Source organism: Periophthalmus magnuspinnatus, chromosome 16 (assembly GCF_009829125.3).
Source record: "Periophthalmus magnuspinnatus isolate fPerMag1 chromosome 16, fPerMag1.2.pri, whole genome shotgun sequence".
NCBI lineage: Eukaryota > Metazoa > Chordata > Actinopteri > Gobiiformes > Gobiidae > Periophthalmus > Periophthalmus magnuspinnatus.
In genome coordinates this window covers 23,341,939-23,362,455 of record NC_047141.1, presented here as the reverse complement: position 1 = coordinate 23,362,455, position 20,517 = coordinate 23,341,939, and the positions used below count along the sequence as shown (strand labels likewise).

Below are 20,517 nucleotides of genomic sequence, written 5' to 3'. Positions count from 1 at the left end.
TTTAATTACATTTATTTTCAGTACATCTGGTTTTAGATTCCACACTGTTGTACACCGGTGTAGAGTGTAGTTTTAGAGAAATGCAAAAAATTAGATTAGGTTTCTTATCATAAAAAGCTGCAAATAAATCTAAGTTTACATTTAACGTCCATTCACTTTTTGTACTGAACCTGAACCTCAACCAACACAGGGATTGCCAAAATATTGTCACTGAGATAAGGCAAAAACATATAGAGATGTTCATTTATGTTTTTTTGAAGGTAAATATAGTCAACTGTTTGTGTTCATAACAATTTAATCCCATGCAAAATCACAATGACAGTCATCTTGCAGGGCTTGTCAAAGAAATACAATTCCTGGAGGCTTTTTCTTCAGGAGCCGCTGTATATTTACTTTGGACATTGAGCTTAAATAATATTTCCTCACACATAATGGTGATATTTAGACAGCTGTGTGATATTGCAGTGGAGGTCGTCTGAATGTTTGTGTGGTCTCGAGGTGTGTCCAGGACTATATTTGTTACAAATGTGGGTCAGTTGCCTGCAGTAGTGAAGCAGATGGCTGTCCCTCTGTAGCCCGGGTCATTAAGATAGAGAAATCAGCAGTGGATTCTTCTAATAAAAGCCCCAGTCTTCTTTGATGTGGAAGAGGAATGAAGAGCAAATGAATTGAGAATTGATTTTTTTTATCAGGTTTCTACTGATCTGTTATGGCTTTTTCTTTCTTTTCAGATTATTTTGAACAGCTCTTTAACAATTGTTTAATTGTTTTGTACTCCTTGTCAAGCTAAACAAATGAGTAGTTTTATTTTGTGGTTAAATTCACTATCAGACTACAACTACTACAGTCTTAATGTGTATCAGGAAGAGCTAATCAGGTATGAGCATAGTCTCTCCTTAGAATGGACAATTTTAATCAAATTTCTGCCCCTTGTCATTCCTTAGTGATTAGTTATTTGATGAAATGAGTCACTGGGGTGCTTCTAAAAAAACAAAACAAAAAATCTGGTTTGGGACATGTTTCAAATGAGTAAAGCCTTAAATCATATCACTACTGATTCTGTCTGTGACTTACTGTTATACTGTTGTTGTAGCAAGTTTTGTAGTTTAAATAATGCATAAACAGCATTTTTTTTCTATCTTCGCTAGTGCCAAGATCCCACTGCCTTAATGCGTGTTAGCTCATCAGCCATGAGCAGAGCGTTGACTGTATCAGATTCAGCCCTCTGTTCTTGTGACCCCTGGGACCGAGCTGTGAAAGTTGAGTTTGAGGCCAATGAGATTCTGTTGACTTTGAGCGCAGATATCCATCACCTGTGGAGGGGCTCTCAGACACACCTGCAGAGGCGCTCTTCTCTATTTATGGCCAACCCTCAATGCTATCACAATCATTTATCGAAGCACTGCTGGGGCTGGGTTGGAATTTCAACGCATTATGTGTTTGTGTGGGTCCATTTGTTACCTTGGTGATCCCTGCTTTTTAAAAATGTGCTGCGGCTGGTACAATGTAAGACGTGTAACAAGGCAATAGCAGTATGTTTCAATTTGAGAATTTATATATATATATATATGTTTTGAAAATAGGCATAAGATTATTGGACAGACTATTGACTGTATTGAATAAGAAAACCCTATCCCTAGCCCTAACATAGCTGCAAAAAGTCCAGATGAAAGGGAAAAGAAAAGAGACTAAAAGAGAGTTATCTTTCAAAAAAGAGTAATTGATATTTTAGTATTTCATGTTATGCAGTTCATTCAAATTTGTGTGGTGCTTGAACCTCAACCAAGGCTTTTACAGGGACATTTTAGCACATTTATAATCGACTGCAAAAATAAAATCTGATTGTTGCTTTCAAAAGAGTCACATTATAATTTTTTTTGTCAATGTTGCCTCTAGCTGCCCAAGAATTACCTGCTGTTTTCAAGAGTTTGGGTTATTAACACAGAGCACATGTCCTGTAATAACCGATTATAGCCACAGCTCATTTACTGTAAATCAGTACTAATCGAAACTAAAACTAGTATCAAAACCAGATACTAATTTGAAGTACTGCTATTGACAAAATCACATAAATACGACAAATCTAGTCCTTTTCTGACTTGCTTTAATGGCCTTGACCTCTATTAGAACAACTGTCATTTTGCGTTGAATATTGTGTTTTATTGTCTAGAAATTTGGGTATCAACTTTGAAATGTAAGTATCGTGATAGTTTCAGGACTTAAGTAAGAGTCATGAGAGATGGACTGGTTATAGCTCTGAAAGTAACATAAGCCAGCGATTAGTTTTGCAGCTGATGGTAAATGTCATCCACAGACAATCTTAGGTGAAGGTGGAGGGGCATTTAGCAGAAATGTAATCCCACAAATGAAAAGTGAGGTGGTAGAGGAATGACTTGGAATCCAAACTACCTTGCAGACATACATTAGCTCTGCATTCATCTTGTCTCATTTAGCACTCTTTCCATCACACATATTGTTTAATGTTTAGTGTTGGACTCAAGCCAGATATTTAATAATTCTCCTTTGAGTGCATTTGGAGAAGTATGCTCCTCACACACGGTAAATGTGAGCTCTGTGAGTTGAGAGGAGCAGTGGACATTGGTCTTTTTGACATGAATGGGGTCTGGCCAAAACCACGTCCTTGGCCTCTATTAAAGTAGAGGCGCCCTGTGTGTGTCATGGCTGAACTGATTGTGTAATTGTGGTTAATAAGGGCTCTAATGTGTTAATGACATTTAGACCATTAGGGGCAAGGACTCCTAATGCAGAGGTCAATTAGCATAATTAGCTTCCACTTGTCCCTCATATTTGCTGCTTTAGTTCCACTTATTGCACTGTGTGTGTCTATGTGCACATCCAAATTAGGTAGAGCTTTGAACGTCTCTTTTAGCATGAACTTAAAATACAGTGTGTTGTGTACAAAATATTACTACAATTTAAGCTGGTAGATTTAAGCTGGTAGCTGGTAGACATAAACATCTCTGTGGCGACAAGCAGATGGGGGTCCTCTGAAAAAAATTGCATAGTGCACCTTTAAGCATTAGTATAGTTTTGGTTTAGTACTGTCACTGTCCTCTGAATCCTTTCTATACATTTTACAGCATAAACCACTTTCAAAATACAGTCGTCTCTGTTAGACTGGTGAAATGAATGACTTTATCCCAGTATTTAAATCTGTTCTTGTTCATTCCCCAGAAGAAGACCTTTAAAAATACAAATTTATCATTTATGGAAAGCAGGCGAATCATAACACTGCTTTGCATATATTTACATGATTTCCTGTGGCTAATAATAACTGGTTTAACTGCAATACATTATCTGGATGTTCTTCGCTGGCTCATACCCTCAGCAAATGAACGCGCACATCTGTCAACAAAACAAGTCTAAGTTTAACTGAAAATGTAGACAAACTAGCAATGCAACAAGCCTACTCATGATTTTATTTACTATCTGTATCTAGCTGTATTGATACTTTAACCAATAATGATCAATATCTCTTTTCATAGTTTTCTTAAAGGCTGTGTTTAAATCTTCAACCTTGTTATAATTTCCTCATTATACATACTGGGAGTTTTCTGGAAAGTCTAGTCCGTGTTTTTGAAGTCAACACATTCGGCAAACTTGTAATGATTTTAGCCTTCGTCAGCTACAACAAGTTCCAATGCCAGCAGCTTCTTGTGGCACTTATTACAGAATTGCTTATTTAAAGGTACACTATGTAACTTTTCACATGGAAAGTCTGCCACTTGCTTGGCTCTGTGGTGATGTTATTGTTTTGACTCGAATGTTCCACAATATTTCATTCAACTAAACTGAACTTGTAATCATTTTAGCCTTTCATCAGCTGTAACAAATATCAATGCCAGCAGCTATTGTATTTAACCCAATTTGAACTTCTTTGGCTACTCATATACATTATTATATTATATTATTATATATATTATTAAGACTGGGAGTAGTTCAAAGTTGTTAAAAAAGCTTGAATAATGCAGATAATGTTGCTGAGTTTAAAACCACACCTCCAGACAGTCAACATTTGGCTAAAAATAACTAGAAACACTAAGTTAACTTTGGCATTTGGAGAGGAGCCCCGCAGTGTAAGAGGTGGGTGTGTGAGCCAAGATGGGATTAAAGAAGGACAAATAGACCAAGAGAAAAGCAGAGCAAACAGGGGCAGGTATGCAGTCCAATGTGTGTTCCAAAAGTAAAGACAAAAATACTGTGAAAGTGATTTGAGATGTGAGCTTTGAGCGTATGACTGTCTCTTGCCTGGTATCCGTGTGCGTTCAGTGAAGGGGAACAGAGCAAGTTTTGGATTAAAGATCACCGACAGGTCCCAGTTAGAGACACGCTTCGCTCAGTTGTACAGAAAAACACACACACAAGCCCGCAGGTGAAACATCCAATAGGTTCACAAAAACATTCTTGAATCCCTGTAGTTTAAAGGTGTGCTGGAGGACAGGTCAGATATGGTGGAATTTCCTGTTTAACTGTCAGATTGCAGATGTGTTGGCCTGGTTTATGGCTGATATCTCTGTAATTACTGGGTCTGTGCACATGAAACGGAAACTGACGCAAAGATCAGCATCTACTCTGTCAGAATAAATAAACCTAAGTGAAAGACATTATTGAAAGGACTTTATACTATGCGATTAATATGGCGAGTTTGAGAAGACAATCCAAAACAAATATGATCTGGTTTGATGCTTGTGGATCATAAATTAATCTTGACTCTAAGCAACCAACAGGTGTATCAAAGCATCTTGTGAATGAATAAACAGCCCAGAAAACCAAAGCAAATGTTTTTAAGTTTGCTTTTGGCATACACCTTCTTAATTCCTTCAATAATATTTATTTTGGAACAACTTGTCTCCTTTAGGCAGAGCTAAACAAAGACTTGAAATAATTTACAATTATACAAACATGGTTTTACACATGCATGAGGTAATGTTCTTTCCTCATCCTTGCAGACAGTGGCACACCCAAAAATTGTCTGAAACACTAATTGATTTTAAGCAATTAAAGATAGTTAGTTCACATTAATTTTCAGTTTGTGAACTGATTATATGCTGTTAATATGTCTGGACTTACTCAGCATAAACACAAACGCTTCCCCTATATAAGAAATCTAGGATTTTTTTTTTTTTTAATTAAAAGTAGTTCAGAATGTTTTTCAATAGCAATTACAAAAAATAATAATTTAAATAAAAAAAAAAACAAAGTTAATAACATTAATAACTTGACTTAACTTTGATTTTGGGATATAGAACAATGGTTTTGTAAAACTATTCACATGCGCAGGTGGATTCACACAAAGGTTAATAATAGAGGGGTATGGGGGTGTTAGCCTGGTCCCATCTATCTGAATGCCTGTCACTGACTTCGCTCCAGAGGCAGGGACACAATCACAGCAACGAGGGAAATAAGACTTAACCAGAGAGATTGAAACGACAGCGCTCCGTCTGATCTCCGGCTAAATAGAGGTCAGCAATAAATCAAGACTGGGCAAAGCCACTGTTAATGAGAAACAGGACCAAACAACACATGGAACAATGCATTACTTCTGTGCAATAAACGTTTGCTGAAATGGAGGAAGTTGGAAGTGGATAAAGCTAATTCCTGTGTATGGTTTAAGAGGGTGCAGTATATTTTATTGTCTTCTGCATTTGACCCATCCTTCAATGCCGCAGGGGCAACCTGTCAGGAGCATCCAGAGCACAGTGCCCGAGGACTCATGTCTTGATCTTGAGATTGTTTTGGTCTGTTTTAGCTGGAGGATTTTACCGGTTGTGCATGTTTTGGGTTGGGTTTATTGTATTGTATCAGTTCTTTATTCTTCAAAAAGTCCAGTATTGACACTGTGGATCTATACAATTGTGTGTTTCTTGGCAGTAGAGTTCTCAGTGTTGTGCTGAGTTTCCGTAATGAATTTTTCTTCCTTTAGAGTACCACATTGGCTTTGTGTCCTGCCACGCTCTATTTGTGTGCGTTTACCATCAATAACCAATACTTGAACTGTGTGAATAGCTCACAGGCCAGTTTAGTGTTGTGCTTTTGTCAGTGATTGGGCTGTTATAGAAAGTTATGTTCTAGAAAGTTATAGAAAAAAACATAATGAATTAATACATTATAATTTGATTAAGAGGTTTAGAAATGTATATACAGCAAAAAGTAAATCTGCAAATAAATCTTACATTTCATTCAAATTCCTTAAATATGATATTCAATTAATTTATAATTAATGGTGGCATTTAGACAATAGAACTCTTAAAACACAAAATACTACATACTATTTTTTTTAATATTACTCTGTGTTCTTATACTTCTTCAAAATATAGATCCAGATCATTCTAAAACTATTCAGGAATAGTCAGATTTTATAGTAATTTTTTTTTTTTCCACTATCCAAATGTTTAAATGAGAATCTATTTTAGTAGCTTTAATATACATTTTGTTTTTAACTGTCTTTTTCAATTACACAAATAAACAACAGTAGCTCAGTTGGTAGAGTTGTTTTTCCACTGATCTGAAGGTTGGCGACTCCCCTTCTCAACATAAGCATTACTGGTTGAGCGGTCAGATCCATTGACCCACAGGTTGGCAGTGCGATTCCAGCTCCCACAGATGAATGCTGTCATTGTGTCCTTGGGAAAGACATTTAACTCACTTCACCCCCAGTGTCTGCGTACACTGGTGTATGAATGTGTGTGTGAATGGGTGACTGGTTCCTTGATGAAAAGTGCTTTGAGTGTATTGAAAGTGAAAAAGCGTTGTATAAAAAATATGACCAATTTATGCAATTTATTGATGTAATAATCACAACCACAATTAAATATTCATTGCACAGCTGTTGTCAATGGGTTTCTTTCTTCAAGCTCAAACCTACAGCCGTTGAACAGTGGATTCCTTTGTGGCTGGTTCCTTCTAATAACCATTCTTTGCTCCCACAGTTAATTCAATTGTCTGGTAGCTTTTCCCACAGCACAGCAGATTGCACTGTGGGTTGTGGGTTGTAAAATGTGGCTGCTCACTCGCCGGCACCAGGTGGACAGTCTGTCGAATCAGGCGCACTCCTGCCAATTAGGGTTGGGGCGCGGCCAATTGTGTGTTCACATCTAAATAGGTCTGCGAATGGCAATGTCTTTTCTGATCCCGTGCCTCTATGCAAATCAGGTTCACCAGCAGTTCAGCCAGTGCCTTATGTTTCCACGTCGATATTTAAATTTAAAATGTGCTATAAAGTGACAGATAAAACACAAAATGTACAATAAACATCATAAGTGTTGATAGATGTTTGATAGACTAGAATTTTGGCATGTTTTAGTGCATTGGTTGTATTTCAGGCAGCCAAATTTGTGAGTGAATGGGAAGCTAATTTATTTATTTTTTGCAGTCCACGGATCATTTTCCAAAACAGTGGTCGATTGGTAACATAAAAATTGAATTTGAAAGCTTGTCAATTATTATTTGGTGTTATAGTGTGTGTGGTTTCTAAATACCAGTGTGATTCTGGGCCTTTCCATCAGTCATTAACTTCGCCAGTATTTGTCAGTGAGCTGTAATTAGCTGCAATTACTGATCCTCTAATCTTTTGTTTACAATCTCTGCCACTGGTTTTCCCTCTGCTCTATCGCCCCAGCTCTGTGTCAGATTGCTCAGTGTTTGTCTCCGCAGAGCTCACTAGACATAGGTTATATTGACAGTAGGAGTGGGCGTCAGACAATATTGACTAATATGAAGATCTTGACATTTTTATGGGATATCCTGATAATGATAAGCCAGAGATATTTTTTTCCAATCAAACAGAAAACATGTCTTTAAATGTATTCTTTGTTTAAGCATCAGGTAAATATGAAATGACTGTAAAACCACAATAAGTTTTAATCAGCTCTTTTTGTAGCATTTTGCATACCTTCAAAACAGCACTAAAGATATAATTGATCATTTGATAGAAATATTTTTTGAAAATGTTTCTTTTTTTATTATTAGATTGTTTCCCATCTTTTTAATGGTTTTCACTATACATTTTTACCCTCAAAGCAGCTTCATGTACACTGTAAATGCTGGTACCCTCTGAGTGACTGTCGCTCAATAGCCCCCCTGTAACCCTCTGTTTGTCTATTTTCGTCCTTTTGAAGGAACCTTTTCTATGCTGGGTCCCTGTTTGAAATCTTCACCTGTGAGATTTTTAAAGGTGGTGGTCATGCTGGTTTGTTTTGCTTTTTCGCTCTTCATCTTTTCTCTTTCTCTCTCCCTCCCTCTCTCTGAAATATTCAACTACAATAAGACACAAAGTGCTCCTGTTCTCTTTTAGCCTTTCAGTGCTGCTGTTAGGTTTTTCATTTGGACAGAGTTTTCCCAAAAAGACTGACAAAGTGGCTTGAAAAGTATAAAGAATACAATCCCTGAATGTTACTATATGGCCGGAAGATACATCACGATTGACTTCAAATTGAATTGTGGCAGTTAGAAATTCACAAAGGCTGCAATTTAAAAACAAACAAAATATCTTGTGTTTGTTCAATACCTGCTAACCCTGTAGCCTACAAACTTGTATGAGAATGACCTTCAATCTTGTGTTTGTTTGCACAGATGCAGTACTTCAGTCTTCTCTCTTGTATTATTGCTCTTTTATGATTGAAGGATAAGATTCAGAGCACACTGCAAATACAACTTGCACTGTGCTTTGAATTTTATTTTTAAAACATAATTTTCAAATCTATCAGAATACTTCTCATAAAAATCAAAATTTGAATTTTTGCAAAATCATTCAGCCCCATTTTACACTTGTCTACTTTATTTTATATCAGGAGGGCACATTTGTCTTTATGTTTTATCGTAATAATTTTAAAGTAATTCAAAGCAGCTCAACTCCTGTAGTCAGCAGTCTGTCAGTATGTTGAGCTTTGTTGATTAGTAGTTGTTGTGAATAAGGATTTATGACTTAAATGGCTCTTCACTTTTCGATGTCATCTTGGGCTGATAAGCACTTTTTTAACTAAGACAAATGTGTGTGTGAGAAAGAGAGACGTGATCTGGAGTTTGGATGTAAAAACAATTTACAACAAGTACTTTTTTCATTATGATGTTCTCGACATTGTCTAAACTCTAAAGTGCTAATGGACCCAAGGCTTTTTCATCCACTAATGGACCACTGAATTCACTTAAAAGTCCAATTAAAAAAACAAAACACTTGTACGTATATGGTATGTTCATTTGCTTTATAATATGTAGTCACAGCAATGTCAATTACTGATGGTTATCAAGAAATGCGCAGATAACACCACAGATAACAAACAAACACCTGTCATTTGCACTACACCTTCTTGTCATACTATTGCAATGTGTAATGTTCCACAGTGTGACATTAGACTCCATTGTTTGTGTGGTCACCTGTCCACTATAACTTGGCCTGGTGGCATCTCCATGAAGGTTTAAAGTCAATGCTGTAGACCTTTTTTAGCAAAGCAATAACATCCATGACCATGACCAATGTGTTATGCTCTTAATGAATGATCCTTTTCAAAAATCAATGCTTTATATACACAAATATACACACATATACATGGAAGCTTTGACATTTGACATTTAATTGTTCTGGCTTAACTTACAAAGTCAATATTTTTATTTTGTTTTGGCCTGTTTTTTTGACTATAAAAAAATCTTTCCTCTCTTTCTCTTTCTATAGTGGACCAGTTTGTGTGCCGTACTGAGGCTATAGCTGACATCGTCATTCTCGTGGATGGGTCCTGGAGCATCGGCCGACTCAACTTCCGACTGGTTCGATTGTTCTTGGAAAATCTGGTTGATGCTTTTGATGTAGCTTTTGACAAGACAAGAATTGGTAAAATCATATTATTACAATTACTTGATCATTTCTGTATATTTGGTGAAATAATAAAATACTTTTTCACATATAATTCTTACATTTTAGGTCTTGCTCAGTACAGTGGAGACCCAAGAATAGAGTGGCATCTGAACACCTTCCGCACTAAAGAAGCAGTTATTGATGCTGTCAAGAATTTGCCCTACAAAGGCGGAAATACTCTCACAGGTAATTTCGGGGGATTTTTGTTTCACTTCTGGCTATTTTTAGAATCGTCCATTATTTCCTCTCCTTCACTATCCTGACAATATCATTTTCAGGTCTTGCTCTGACCTACATCTTGGAAAACTGCTTCAAACCGGAGGCTGGTTCTCGAGTGGGTGTACCTAAGATTGGGATCCTCATTACGGATGGAAAATCTCAGGATGATGTTGTACCGCCCGCTGAAAGTCTACGAGACGCGGGAGTGGAGCTGTTCGCGATCGGTAAAAGTTGTTCACAGTCTGCACAATGTGTAGTTTGAGAATAATGGACTAAAATACATATGTACTTGCTATTTTAGGTGTCAAAAATGCTGATGAGAATGAGCTGCGGTCCATTGCGTCTGAGCCTGACAGTCATGTTTACAATGTGGCGGACTTCAACGTCATGAGTTCAATTGTGGCTGGACTAACCAGAACTGTGTGTGAACAAGTGGAGCAGCAGGACAAGGATATTAAACTGAGTAAGAGATTAAGATAATAGGTTTTGTTTACATGTCATAGTTGCCATTGTGAAACATAGCCATTAAAGTTTTTAGATCGTCTGACAACACAAGGAAAATGTAATAAACTACGCACTTTATGGAGCCTATCATCCATACAAGGCTCTATTGTGCCTTTTAGATGTTTATTTTTCAACAGTGCATTTGTATAACTAAATGAAAAAATTACAGCGAGCTTGTGAATTAAATTTTATTTGAGGGGCTTGATATTGGCACAAATGAGCTCACTTTTTGTTTAAACTATGCCAATAACTAAGTCAATTCTTTATCGTTAGATTGTTTTAAAACTAATCCAAATTTAAATAACTAACTAAGAAACTAACTAACTAAACTACTTAACTCTCTCTCCACACACAAATATATACCCCCCCCCCCCCCACACACACACACACACACATAAACATATATATATATACTTGTGTAACAAAGCTGGAAGCTACTGGCTACTGATATACAGAAAAAAAACTGTTACAGTTTCTGAGTAATACATAGTTTTCACTTTTCCTCTTCCTGCAGAACATGTCCCAGAGCCGATGGGGCCACCTCTAGACCTGGAGACATCAGAAGTCACGGCTCGCAGCTTTCGGGTTTCCTGGAGGCATGCTCCTGGAAATGTGGAGAAATATAGAGTGGTTTACTCTGCTCAGGAGGGAGCGCTTCAGGAGGTACAATGAATTTTTACATTAAAATAACTGATTCCTTTCATAGGAAATTCAATGAAATATATTGCATATAATTACTAATGCTGCATGCTACCAAAATGTAATTTTATTTAACTATATTAGTTAATAAAAGTTCAAAGAAATCAAGTTGATTCAGCTACAACAATATGCACCTTTTTATTACATTGACTGCTCAAGTGATAAATTCATTTGAAAAAAAAAATACAATTATAAGGATTGAACACATACATAGAAAACCTATACTATATATGAATGTAGAACAAGGTTTACAAACCAAAGCATGATGCCTGATTGGAAATTTGAACACCTCACAACATTTTAAAGACAGTTCTGATTAGATTAGGTTAGCTTTATTTGGTCGTGTGCTGCTTTTCCATTACACTTACACTAGACAAGAGGGAGCTATGTGCACCGTGTGTGAGGACTGAGCTTATGTTTCCTTGAGACTTGGTGGTGTCATTCATCTCAGCTTCACTATCATTTGTCCATTCATAAATTCCCACAACCCTCATGAAACAGCAGGTAATTAAGACTCACTGTAGAATGACTGGTCCAAGCACCTGTTTGATTTTCTACAACGTGTAACCAAAGAAACTGTTAAATGCTCACCTTTCATAGCAGGGTTTAACCGGCCAGATGTTGTGAAGCTGCATGTGAGACGACCTTTCCAGCTGGCTCAAATCAGCTGATCTGAATCATGACTGTCATACACTGGCTCATACATCGAAATTGCAATCTGACATTTGTGTTGTTCTAATAAATTGTAGTCTAAATCCAAGGTTGAATTTGATAAAGAGGTGGGACATGTATCGTCTACAGGGTAATACTTAAATTCTGGTTTGGAAAATTAGATCTTACGAGCAGAATTCAAATACAGCAAAAAAAATCTGATAAAAATAAAAAGGATAATATGCCAAAAATATGAAGATACTTATAGGCTCAATTTGGTCAGCAAACATATTCTGCTTAGTAAGATAACAAAAATCACATATTTGCTTTTTTATCAATTTTGCCTAATCTTATTTTTATTTTCTTTCTTTTCCACCAAATTAACAGTTATGTTTTGTATGTTTACTACCTGATTTTTTTTACATCCAGGTCATTGCAGATGGCACTGAAACATCTGTGTTATTAGAGCACCTTAGCTCCTCCACTGAATACCAGCTGGCAGTGTTTGCTGTTTACGAGAATGAGGCGAGTGGGGCCCTGAGAGGAAGAGAAACTACTTGTAAGTTTATGATTTTACTCCTGGATGTTTAAAGTTGGTGGATTGCCAGTGTTGAGTGTTTTACATTGTTATTTTGTTTTCCTAGTGGCTCTTCCTGCAGTGACTAGCCTCCAGCTCTTGGATGTCACGCACAGCTCAATGAAAGCGAGATGGAACAGTGTGGATGATGTCTCAGGATACATGATCTTATATGCACCAATTTCCTATGATGGTGATGTGATTGAGAAAGAGGTAATGTAGATAGCCCTTTTCTTAATAATATGGAGATAAATGTAAAAAACAAACAAACCAAAAAAACTATAAAATTGTGTTTCTGTATGTAGATGTTTCACATGTTCAGATCTGCTGAATTGAATTTTTACCTAACAAGCGAGAAGCATATATAATTTTTTGGAAGAAATGAAGTAACCTACATAATTCAAATTTTCCATAAACATTTGACTGATTTTGCAGCCTCATATTAATGTTAATAAAAAATAAAACTATGTTACGTTTGTACAGGTGAAAGTATCAGACGCAGTAACAGAGATTGACCTGGATGCTTTGACTCCTCAAACTGAATACACTGTGACTGTCTATGCCATGTTCGGAGATGAAGCCAGCGAGCCAATCACAAACCAAGAAACTACATGTAATTTTCTGCACCCCTCTTATTTTTTGCTACTTGTCACCATTACAGTTTTATTACTATGTTTTGTCTTTTTATTCTAGTGCCGCTGAGTCCACCAAGTAACCTCCAGTTCTCTGACATCACACATAATTCTGCGCGCCTCAGCTGGGACCCTGCCCCGGACGGAGTCAAAGGATACCGAGTCTCATGGGAAAAAACAGATGCAGCAATAACAGAGGAGGTAACCAAGACACCTTTTTACTGTGTCTCTAAAAAACATTTATAGGCAAATAAAAAGATTTTGAGAGGTTCTATCGGGGCAAAGGAGGTAAAGGTTTTGAATGGAAAGCATTTGGATAAAATTGAATATTTAGAGATATTGACTTGAGATATTGGCATTTAAAACACTGTATTGAGTTCATAGCTTTAATAGTAAACAGGAGGAACAGTTTTAGTAAAGCTTGGGTCAAATCACATTATTTTTCATTGAATTACTATTTAAATTGTGAACTTGAATGCATTTGCATGCGTAAACTGACCTGCATGGACTATTTATAATGTTCTGCAGGTGGTGGTGGGCCCTGTGACCTCATATGACCTCCGTGAACTAACATCTCTAATGGAATACTCTGTGGCCATCTTTGCATTGTATGAAGAAGGCCAGTCAGAGCCTCTCACCGATGCATTCACTACAAGTAAGACTTTTTTCTATCAAATAAACATAGTAGGTACTCCAAGGTAACACACTAGAATTAACTGATATGGATCGCTCCGAGGCATTTATAAATCACTTTAATTTGTTACTTTGAGTCTAATTTGTCAGTATCATTGTCGCTTCCCCATTTCTCATGTTGCGTCTCTTTTTTGTGGGCAGTTTTGTGTTAATTTTTCCCAGTAAGCAGCATCAGTTCTATTAGAAAACCTAGCCGTTAGCTCTTTGTTCAAAAAACTTTCAACAGCGGTGAATTTGCCTCGTTTACACCTCAGCAAATCGCCCGGGCACATTAAAAGGTCATTTCACTGTCTCTGAATATTCCATCACACTAACACTTATTGATTTGTGGAAATATCCCTTACAGCAACAAGCATTTTGACTCAGTGCTGACTCAGCTCAAAGAAATGTTTTCTGGCAGAGAGCTATTAAACCACTGCTTCTCAAGGGCATTTATTCATTTTTGTCTTTAGCTTACGCACTGGTCAGCGTCATTGTCACTGCACATCAAAAATAATAGTGTGACACCTGTTATAAATTCAAATCTGAACCGTTAAGTTTGCTGGTATCCAGTAAATGTTGCAGTTGCAATAAACACATTGTAAATCATATCACTGTCACTATTACTACTGTCTACTAATGGGCACTCAAAGCACTGTAAATCATTTAATTCATTCATGTAAGTACCCGCGTATGCAAACAATGGAGGTAAGGGAGGGAGGTGTCTTGCCCAGGGACACAACAACAATGGGGTTGCAATCACCAGCCTTTGTGTTAGTGGGCGATTGTTGATATTTGTAAGCTACTGCAACACTTAATATCTAGTATATTCACATTTACACAACATGCACTAACTTGCATTTAATTACATTTAATAGTTGAATTTTTAATAGTTTTTGTTTGTTGTTTTATACAAGGTTGAGTTCATGAGAGGTTAGTGGCATGGTAGTGGAAAATAGAGTTTGACAATTTATTTATATATTTTGTTATATTCCAGCTCCCGTCCCCGGTCCCCTGAATCTGCGCTCCAGTGATATTTCAGCAGACAGTTTCCAGGTCAGCTGGGATCATTCAGCCAGTGACATTGTCCTTTACCGTCTCTCCTGGGCTCCCTTCATCGGGGGAGACACCAAAGAGGTTTGTGTTGGTTATTAAAACATGTATGTCAACTGGTCGTAAATAAAATGTTTCTAGACATTTTACTGAATTTGCTCCAGAATAAATAGTCAGTAGTTTCATGTGCTGACAATGAACAATGACATTTTGAATTTTTTAAGTTATAAATCTATTTCAAGGGTTTTTTGACTTGCCTATGAGTCACTGTGAGGCTTTACAGGGTAACCAGTAGCTGGTAAACCTGTTATAATTAATTTTCAGAATGTTTAATGAATTGTGGTTAAAGCAGCACACCAACTCTGTCCATAGATTTCTGAAATGAAATTGTATTGCCATTGCTACATGTATAGCCCTGTGGGAAAATTAAAACATGTGCGTAGTATTATATTTTTATATTTTCAGATAAGCTATATTCAATATTTTGAATACAGTGTTATTATTGCGAGTGATAATTGCATGAAAGTCTACATCACAATATTACACAGAGAGAGAATAGAAAATGGAAAGATTGAATCGTCACATAGAATTGTTCCAGGAAAAACATGATTCACAAAGCTGGCCAGCAATATTTGCATGTAACTGTGAATATTATGTCATTTTCAGTAAATTCCTCTTTAAATCTCATTTCAAGGAAACTGTGTGCACTTTAAATGACCTTGCTGTTTTTACCTCATTTTAGGACATACTAATTTAACTAGAGTTTGTTTGGATTACATTACAGCATCTGGTTTACTGTGGTGGCCAAGTATACACAGAAACCATCAGATTAACAGAGTGAAATCTTACTCACGTTTACATTTAACCTTGATAATCTTTTGTAGATTTTGTAGCTATGTAGCTCTGTAGCTCTCAATGCTATTTATTTATGTGTGTGTGTTTGTGCATGTGTGTTTTTATGTACTTATTTATGTCTGTTTTGAACAGGTGATCCTGAGCGGCAGTGATAACAAGTACCTCCTCTCAGGTCTCAGTCCGTCCACAGAGTACGAGGTGATGTTGACAGCTGTTTTCAACGATGAGTCTGAGAGCGACACTGTCTCTCTGATAGAAAACACGTGTAAGAAAATCACACCAGATATAACATCAGTATTACTATAAAAACAATTTACAACATAATTTTAAAGACGTGTTTGTGCTACTGCATGACTTTCTTTGCACTGACAGTAGTCCATCTAATTGTTTAATACTTATTTCCTCAGTGGCCCTGACAACGACTATTGCTACTACAACCGCAGGTGTGCTTTCTAATGCTTTCTAACTCTCAATGATGCATGAAAATGATTTTGCTGTTTTAACACATGCCCAATGGTTACAGGCCAAATAATTTGACTGTTTGCTTGTTTGTGTGCTTTCTGCGATGAACAGTTGTTTCATCTTATAAGCAAATAACTATTGCCAAATGCAGTTATTAAAAGCCAACAAAAGCTCTTGTTTTTTAACATGTTCACAATTATATACTAAAATGCTAGTATTTGTAATTGTCACTTGAATGAATAATTGAAATACTATTATTCTCACAGAGACCTTTTAGCATGTTGGCGTCAAAAAGCAAAAGTAGCTTTAGCTGGATTATGTCAGGGGCCATCTGGACTGTGTTTAGCGTGAAGAGCAGGCTACAGCTAATTGAGTCTGAGTAGTTTTTCCACTCACTCCAAATCTTAAAAGCAACATGTCTTCTTAAGTTAAGCTTTAATTTACTGTCTTAGAAACGTTAAAACAACAGTTGTACCCACTGTAAACTACAACTTAAAATAGCAGGCCGGAGTAACTGTTTGCGAGAAGTAACACGACAGTTCTCTCAGTAGGCTTTAGATGGTGTGGTCGCTAATATTCTTTCTCAACAGTGCACAAAAAATTTAAAATTGCACAGATAAATGAGCAATTTAAAACATACATTCAAAATAAATCAAAAAGCTCTTACATGCAGCAACAACAACATTATTCTGCTTCTGTTTACAATATATTTTTACGCTACAGAGTTATTATACCGGTATTTGACTTTTTCGGATCCACAGTTCAAGTAAAATACACAGCAGAGCGATAAAATAGGGAATAGGCTCTGTGTATTGAAAACTCACCTGCTTTTTTCTGTTGTTTGTTATTTCAGTGGCCCGGCAAGCACTTAAAAACCTATATTTGAGTGATGAGACCACGGAGAGTTTGGAGGCATCATGGGAGTTGGAAGACCCCCATGTGCAGAGCTTTAGGGTGGCATACTCTGCACTCGGAGGGGACCAACAAGAGGAAACAGTAAGTAATAAATAATAATACATCAAACATTACACCTTCCATTACAATGACGAGAAAAACAGTAAAAGTAATTGAAAATGGAAATGCAGCTCTGTACGGGTGGGTTTTGTGCTGTGGTTTGTAGTTGAGGAAGTCATTGGTGTTCATAAAGTCATTTTTACTAGTTGTTGTTGGACTAATATTTTTTGATGATGCATTGTTAATATAGAGCCCAAGCAATCGAGGTAAAGACAGCTCATGATTTACAACTGTTTGGCAAGTAGCAAGAGAAGGCAAACAGAATTATTATTGTAACCTTTTGTCAACAGTGACCTTGGATGTAAATGTGGATTGTGGCTCTTGAAATATGGTTAAATATATAGATTACTTTTTTTTGTTTTTTGTTTTTTGTTTTTGTTTATTGCCTTGGAATGCATATAGTTAATATGTGACTTTGTTTCCATTTCAAGATATTAGTAGTCACTTCAGGATTTAATTATGCACCAATTATAATTAAATCCTGAAGATAAACAATATAACAATATATAAAATGGCATTGTATTTTATGGGCAAATCATCCAACTTAATGAGCTTGTACAATTTGGATCCAGTACCTGATTTGAATTTATAATTATAAACAGCATGAATTGTGGTTTGTTGCTGTTTTTCCAATATCTTTAGGACCATCTCAATGCACATGATTCTGTATTTATGATGAATGTGCATGGATGTACATGCTTTGGCTTTCAATGACGTCTAATAGCACTTTTTTTTAGATGCATTACACTTGAATGATCAGTGTGGTTCATCTGCTCTAATCATAAACCTCATTATACTTTTAACCCCAGTTCTTTCTATACCTCCCTCTCTAATCCATCTATCTCACGGTAAGAGTCCTTGATGCCGGTGCCATGTTGTGACCCTGTTAAATCATGCACAAATGCACACACAGTCAGTTTCTCTGCCTTCTCCTGCTCCTCCAGACCTTTATTGTCCTCCTATCTGCTCCTCCCTGCTCCTGACCCTGTTTTTAATTTCCGTCCATGGTGCAGAAGATGGAGGGCCAAGGCGAGCCAGAAGACATCCTATTATCTTTTCAGCAGCCATTTACCTCACTGGGTGCAGAGATGGGGGGCAGCAGTGGAAAGTGCAGAGGCAACAAAGAGTTCAGAAAAGAAACAATTACTTAACAAAATGGGACTTAAGCTTTAAACTTGTCCATAGGCTCTTAGATTGGGTTTTTTCACAGGAAGTTTTAAGAAGCTGTTTTATGCAAGATAGGATATTTGTTTAAATAGTTTAATAGGCATGCTAAATGGAATTTTTTTTTAGAAGAAAAGACCTCGTCAAAATAGCCTGCAAATATAACATTTGGGAGTCATTGATAGTAGAGTGTTACAGTTAATAGTAATTTAATATGACTAGTTGAAATGATCAAATAGCAAATCCTGAAAATGATTTAGGATTTCTTCTGCAAGCTGCAAAATCTCTTTAACCCTACAAACATGTTTAGAAATGCATGAGATTCTATTGGTTTTGCAGTTCATATTTCAATCCTTTCTGAAATGTTAAAGAAAAAAAAAAAAAGAAAATTGGAAATCTACTCTACATAACATCAAAAATGTGTGCAGTATGCTTTTGAAACACTGCAGATGCATAGAAATAATGACATATAGGCATCATTTTGAGTTTGACTTTTCACCTTTCAAAAGATAGATTATTTAGTTTGAAAATGTTATTTACCATGGCAATGGTCCTAATTTTACATCATTCTGAAATCCATGGATATAAGATGCACGGTGGCAGCATGGTGGCTGAGTGGCAACACTCATGCCTCACAGCAAGAAGGTTTGGTTCGATCCCCGGGTCTCCCAGGCCTTTCTGTGTGGAGTTTTGCATGTTTCTCCCCGTGTCTGGATGGGTTTCCTCCGGGTACTCCGGTTTCCCCCATCAACCAAAACATGAACGCCCTTCGAGATAACTATTGTTGTGATTTTGGGCGTTACAAAAATAAAATGAATTGAAATGAATTGAAGATGCTTAAATTCCCTTTTTTTGGTGTCGTCTAGGTGTTAGTTCCCGGCGGTCAAAGAACAGCTGTACTTCAAGGTCTGTTAGCGGACACACAGTACAAAGTGACAGTGACTCCAGTGTACAGGAACGGAGAAGAAGGCATCACTGTGGCTTCTCTTGGCACAACATGTAAGTTTCAACACACCCCATTTCAGTATTTATCCACAGAAATAGTTATTCACATGGACTAGTCAAAGCAGAACTATTCTACAAAATGAACTTTTCAGAGCTTTTAAGCATGTTATAGTTGTTTCTCCTTCTCATTTACCCTCTTGGAGTTGTATTTGGAGTAATTTGTGCATGTTTGAACAATCATTAATTGCTTGTTTTCAAGGCGCCATATTGCAGATCAGTCCGCGTTTTCACCGGCACTGGCATACGCCCACTGCTCTGTACTTACTTCATTTTTCAATTTTACTTTCTTGATGATATGTGTAGCGTTGGTACAGAAATTCACTACTTGCTAGTGTGATCAGCTCCTCGGCTCTTTGTTGTGATGTGTGATGTGCCGTCATTTACCAATTGGCACAACAGTTTTCTAACGTGGAAGTCAGCAGATTTGTTCCTTTTATTAAGTTGTCTTAGATTATTATTGCAATTAAAATTATAGCATAATGATCCATGGATGTCATAGATTATAACTATAGAGCAGACACAAGCACAATACATCTTCTTTATAAATGGAAAACTCCTTCAATTTAATGAGCCTTATTTTATGGCATCAACCTTGTAACATTGCACTGTGGTAATTTTATTTCTTCTGTGTTCCCAAAGGACAATGCACATTAAAGTGGCATTGTCTTAATTAAGGTTGTTTATAATGATGACTGCCCTTTTTCATTAATCAGTCATTTGAATTATTCGTCTTTGTTTTAATTGATTTATCCATTCATTTTTTCCCCCCAAATTGCAGTCATTATCTCTCTTCACAACACGCACAGAATACAAATGTGTGTTTGCTTTAAACTGCATGACTTTAACTTCTATTTCTATTTTAAACAGATATTGAAACACATTTGATTGGAATGGAGTACAGGACTCAAATTAGATTATTATTCACATATGAATTATTTTGAGGTGATAATGAGGCTCTTTCCGAAATACATTATTGGTTATTTTTATCTTGTACAGTGCCTCTGTCGTCCCCAAGTAACCTGCGCGCTTCAGAGGAGTGGTACAATCGCTTCAGGATCTCATGGGATCCTCCACAGTCTCCAACAGAGGGATACAGGATTGTCTACCAACCCATCTATGGTAGCTACACACACAACACTCAC

General features: G+C 36.7%; 1 protein-coding gene across 2 annotated transcripts in view; it reads left to right on the top strand.

Moving 5' to 3' along the window:
- col14a1a (collagen, type XIV, alpha 1a) overlaps positions 1-20,517 on the top strand; it is a 79,991-nt gene that overhangs the window by 15,784 nt on the left and 43,690 nt on the right. The window contains exons 6-21 of one of the 2 annotated variants that reach the window (XM_055227797.1): positions 9,689-9,844; positions 9,935-10,054; positions 10,147-10,311; positions 10,389-10,550; positions 11,106-11,254; positions 12,371-12,500; positions 12,586-12,731; positions 13,002-13,131; positions 13,212-13,351; positions 13,679-13,805; positions 14,820-14,959; positions 15,863-15,995; positions 16,138-16,173; positions 17,046-17,188; positions 19,237-19,369; positions 20,372-20,494. In XM_055227797.1, the coding sequence (XP_055083772.1) occupies positions 9,689-9,844; positions 9,935-10,054; positions 10,147-10,311; positions 10,389-10,550; positions 11,106-11,254; positions 12,371-12,500; positions 12,586-12,731; positions 13,002-13,131; positions 13,212-13,351; positions 13,679-13,805; positions 14,820-14,959; positions 15,863-15,995; positions 16,138-16,173; positions 17,046-17,188; positions 19,237-19,369; positions 20,372-20,494 (2,133 nt within the window). The remainder of the gene's footprint in view (positions 1-9,688; positions 9,845-9,934; positions 10,055-10,146; positions 10,312-10,388; positions 10,551-11,105; positions 11,255-12,370; positions 12,501-12,585; positions 12,732-13,001; positions 13,132-13,211; positions 13,352-13,678; positions 13,806-14,819; positions 14,960-15,862; positions 15,996-16,137; positions 16,174-17,045; positions 17,189-19,236; positions 19,370-20,371; positions 20,495-20,517) is intronic. The other variant, XM_055227798.1, reaches the window with a different exon arrangement.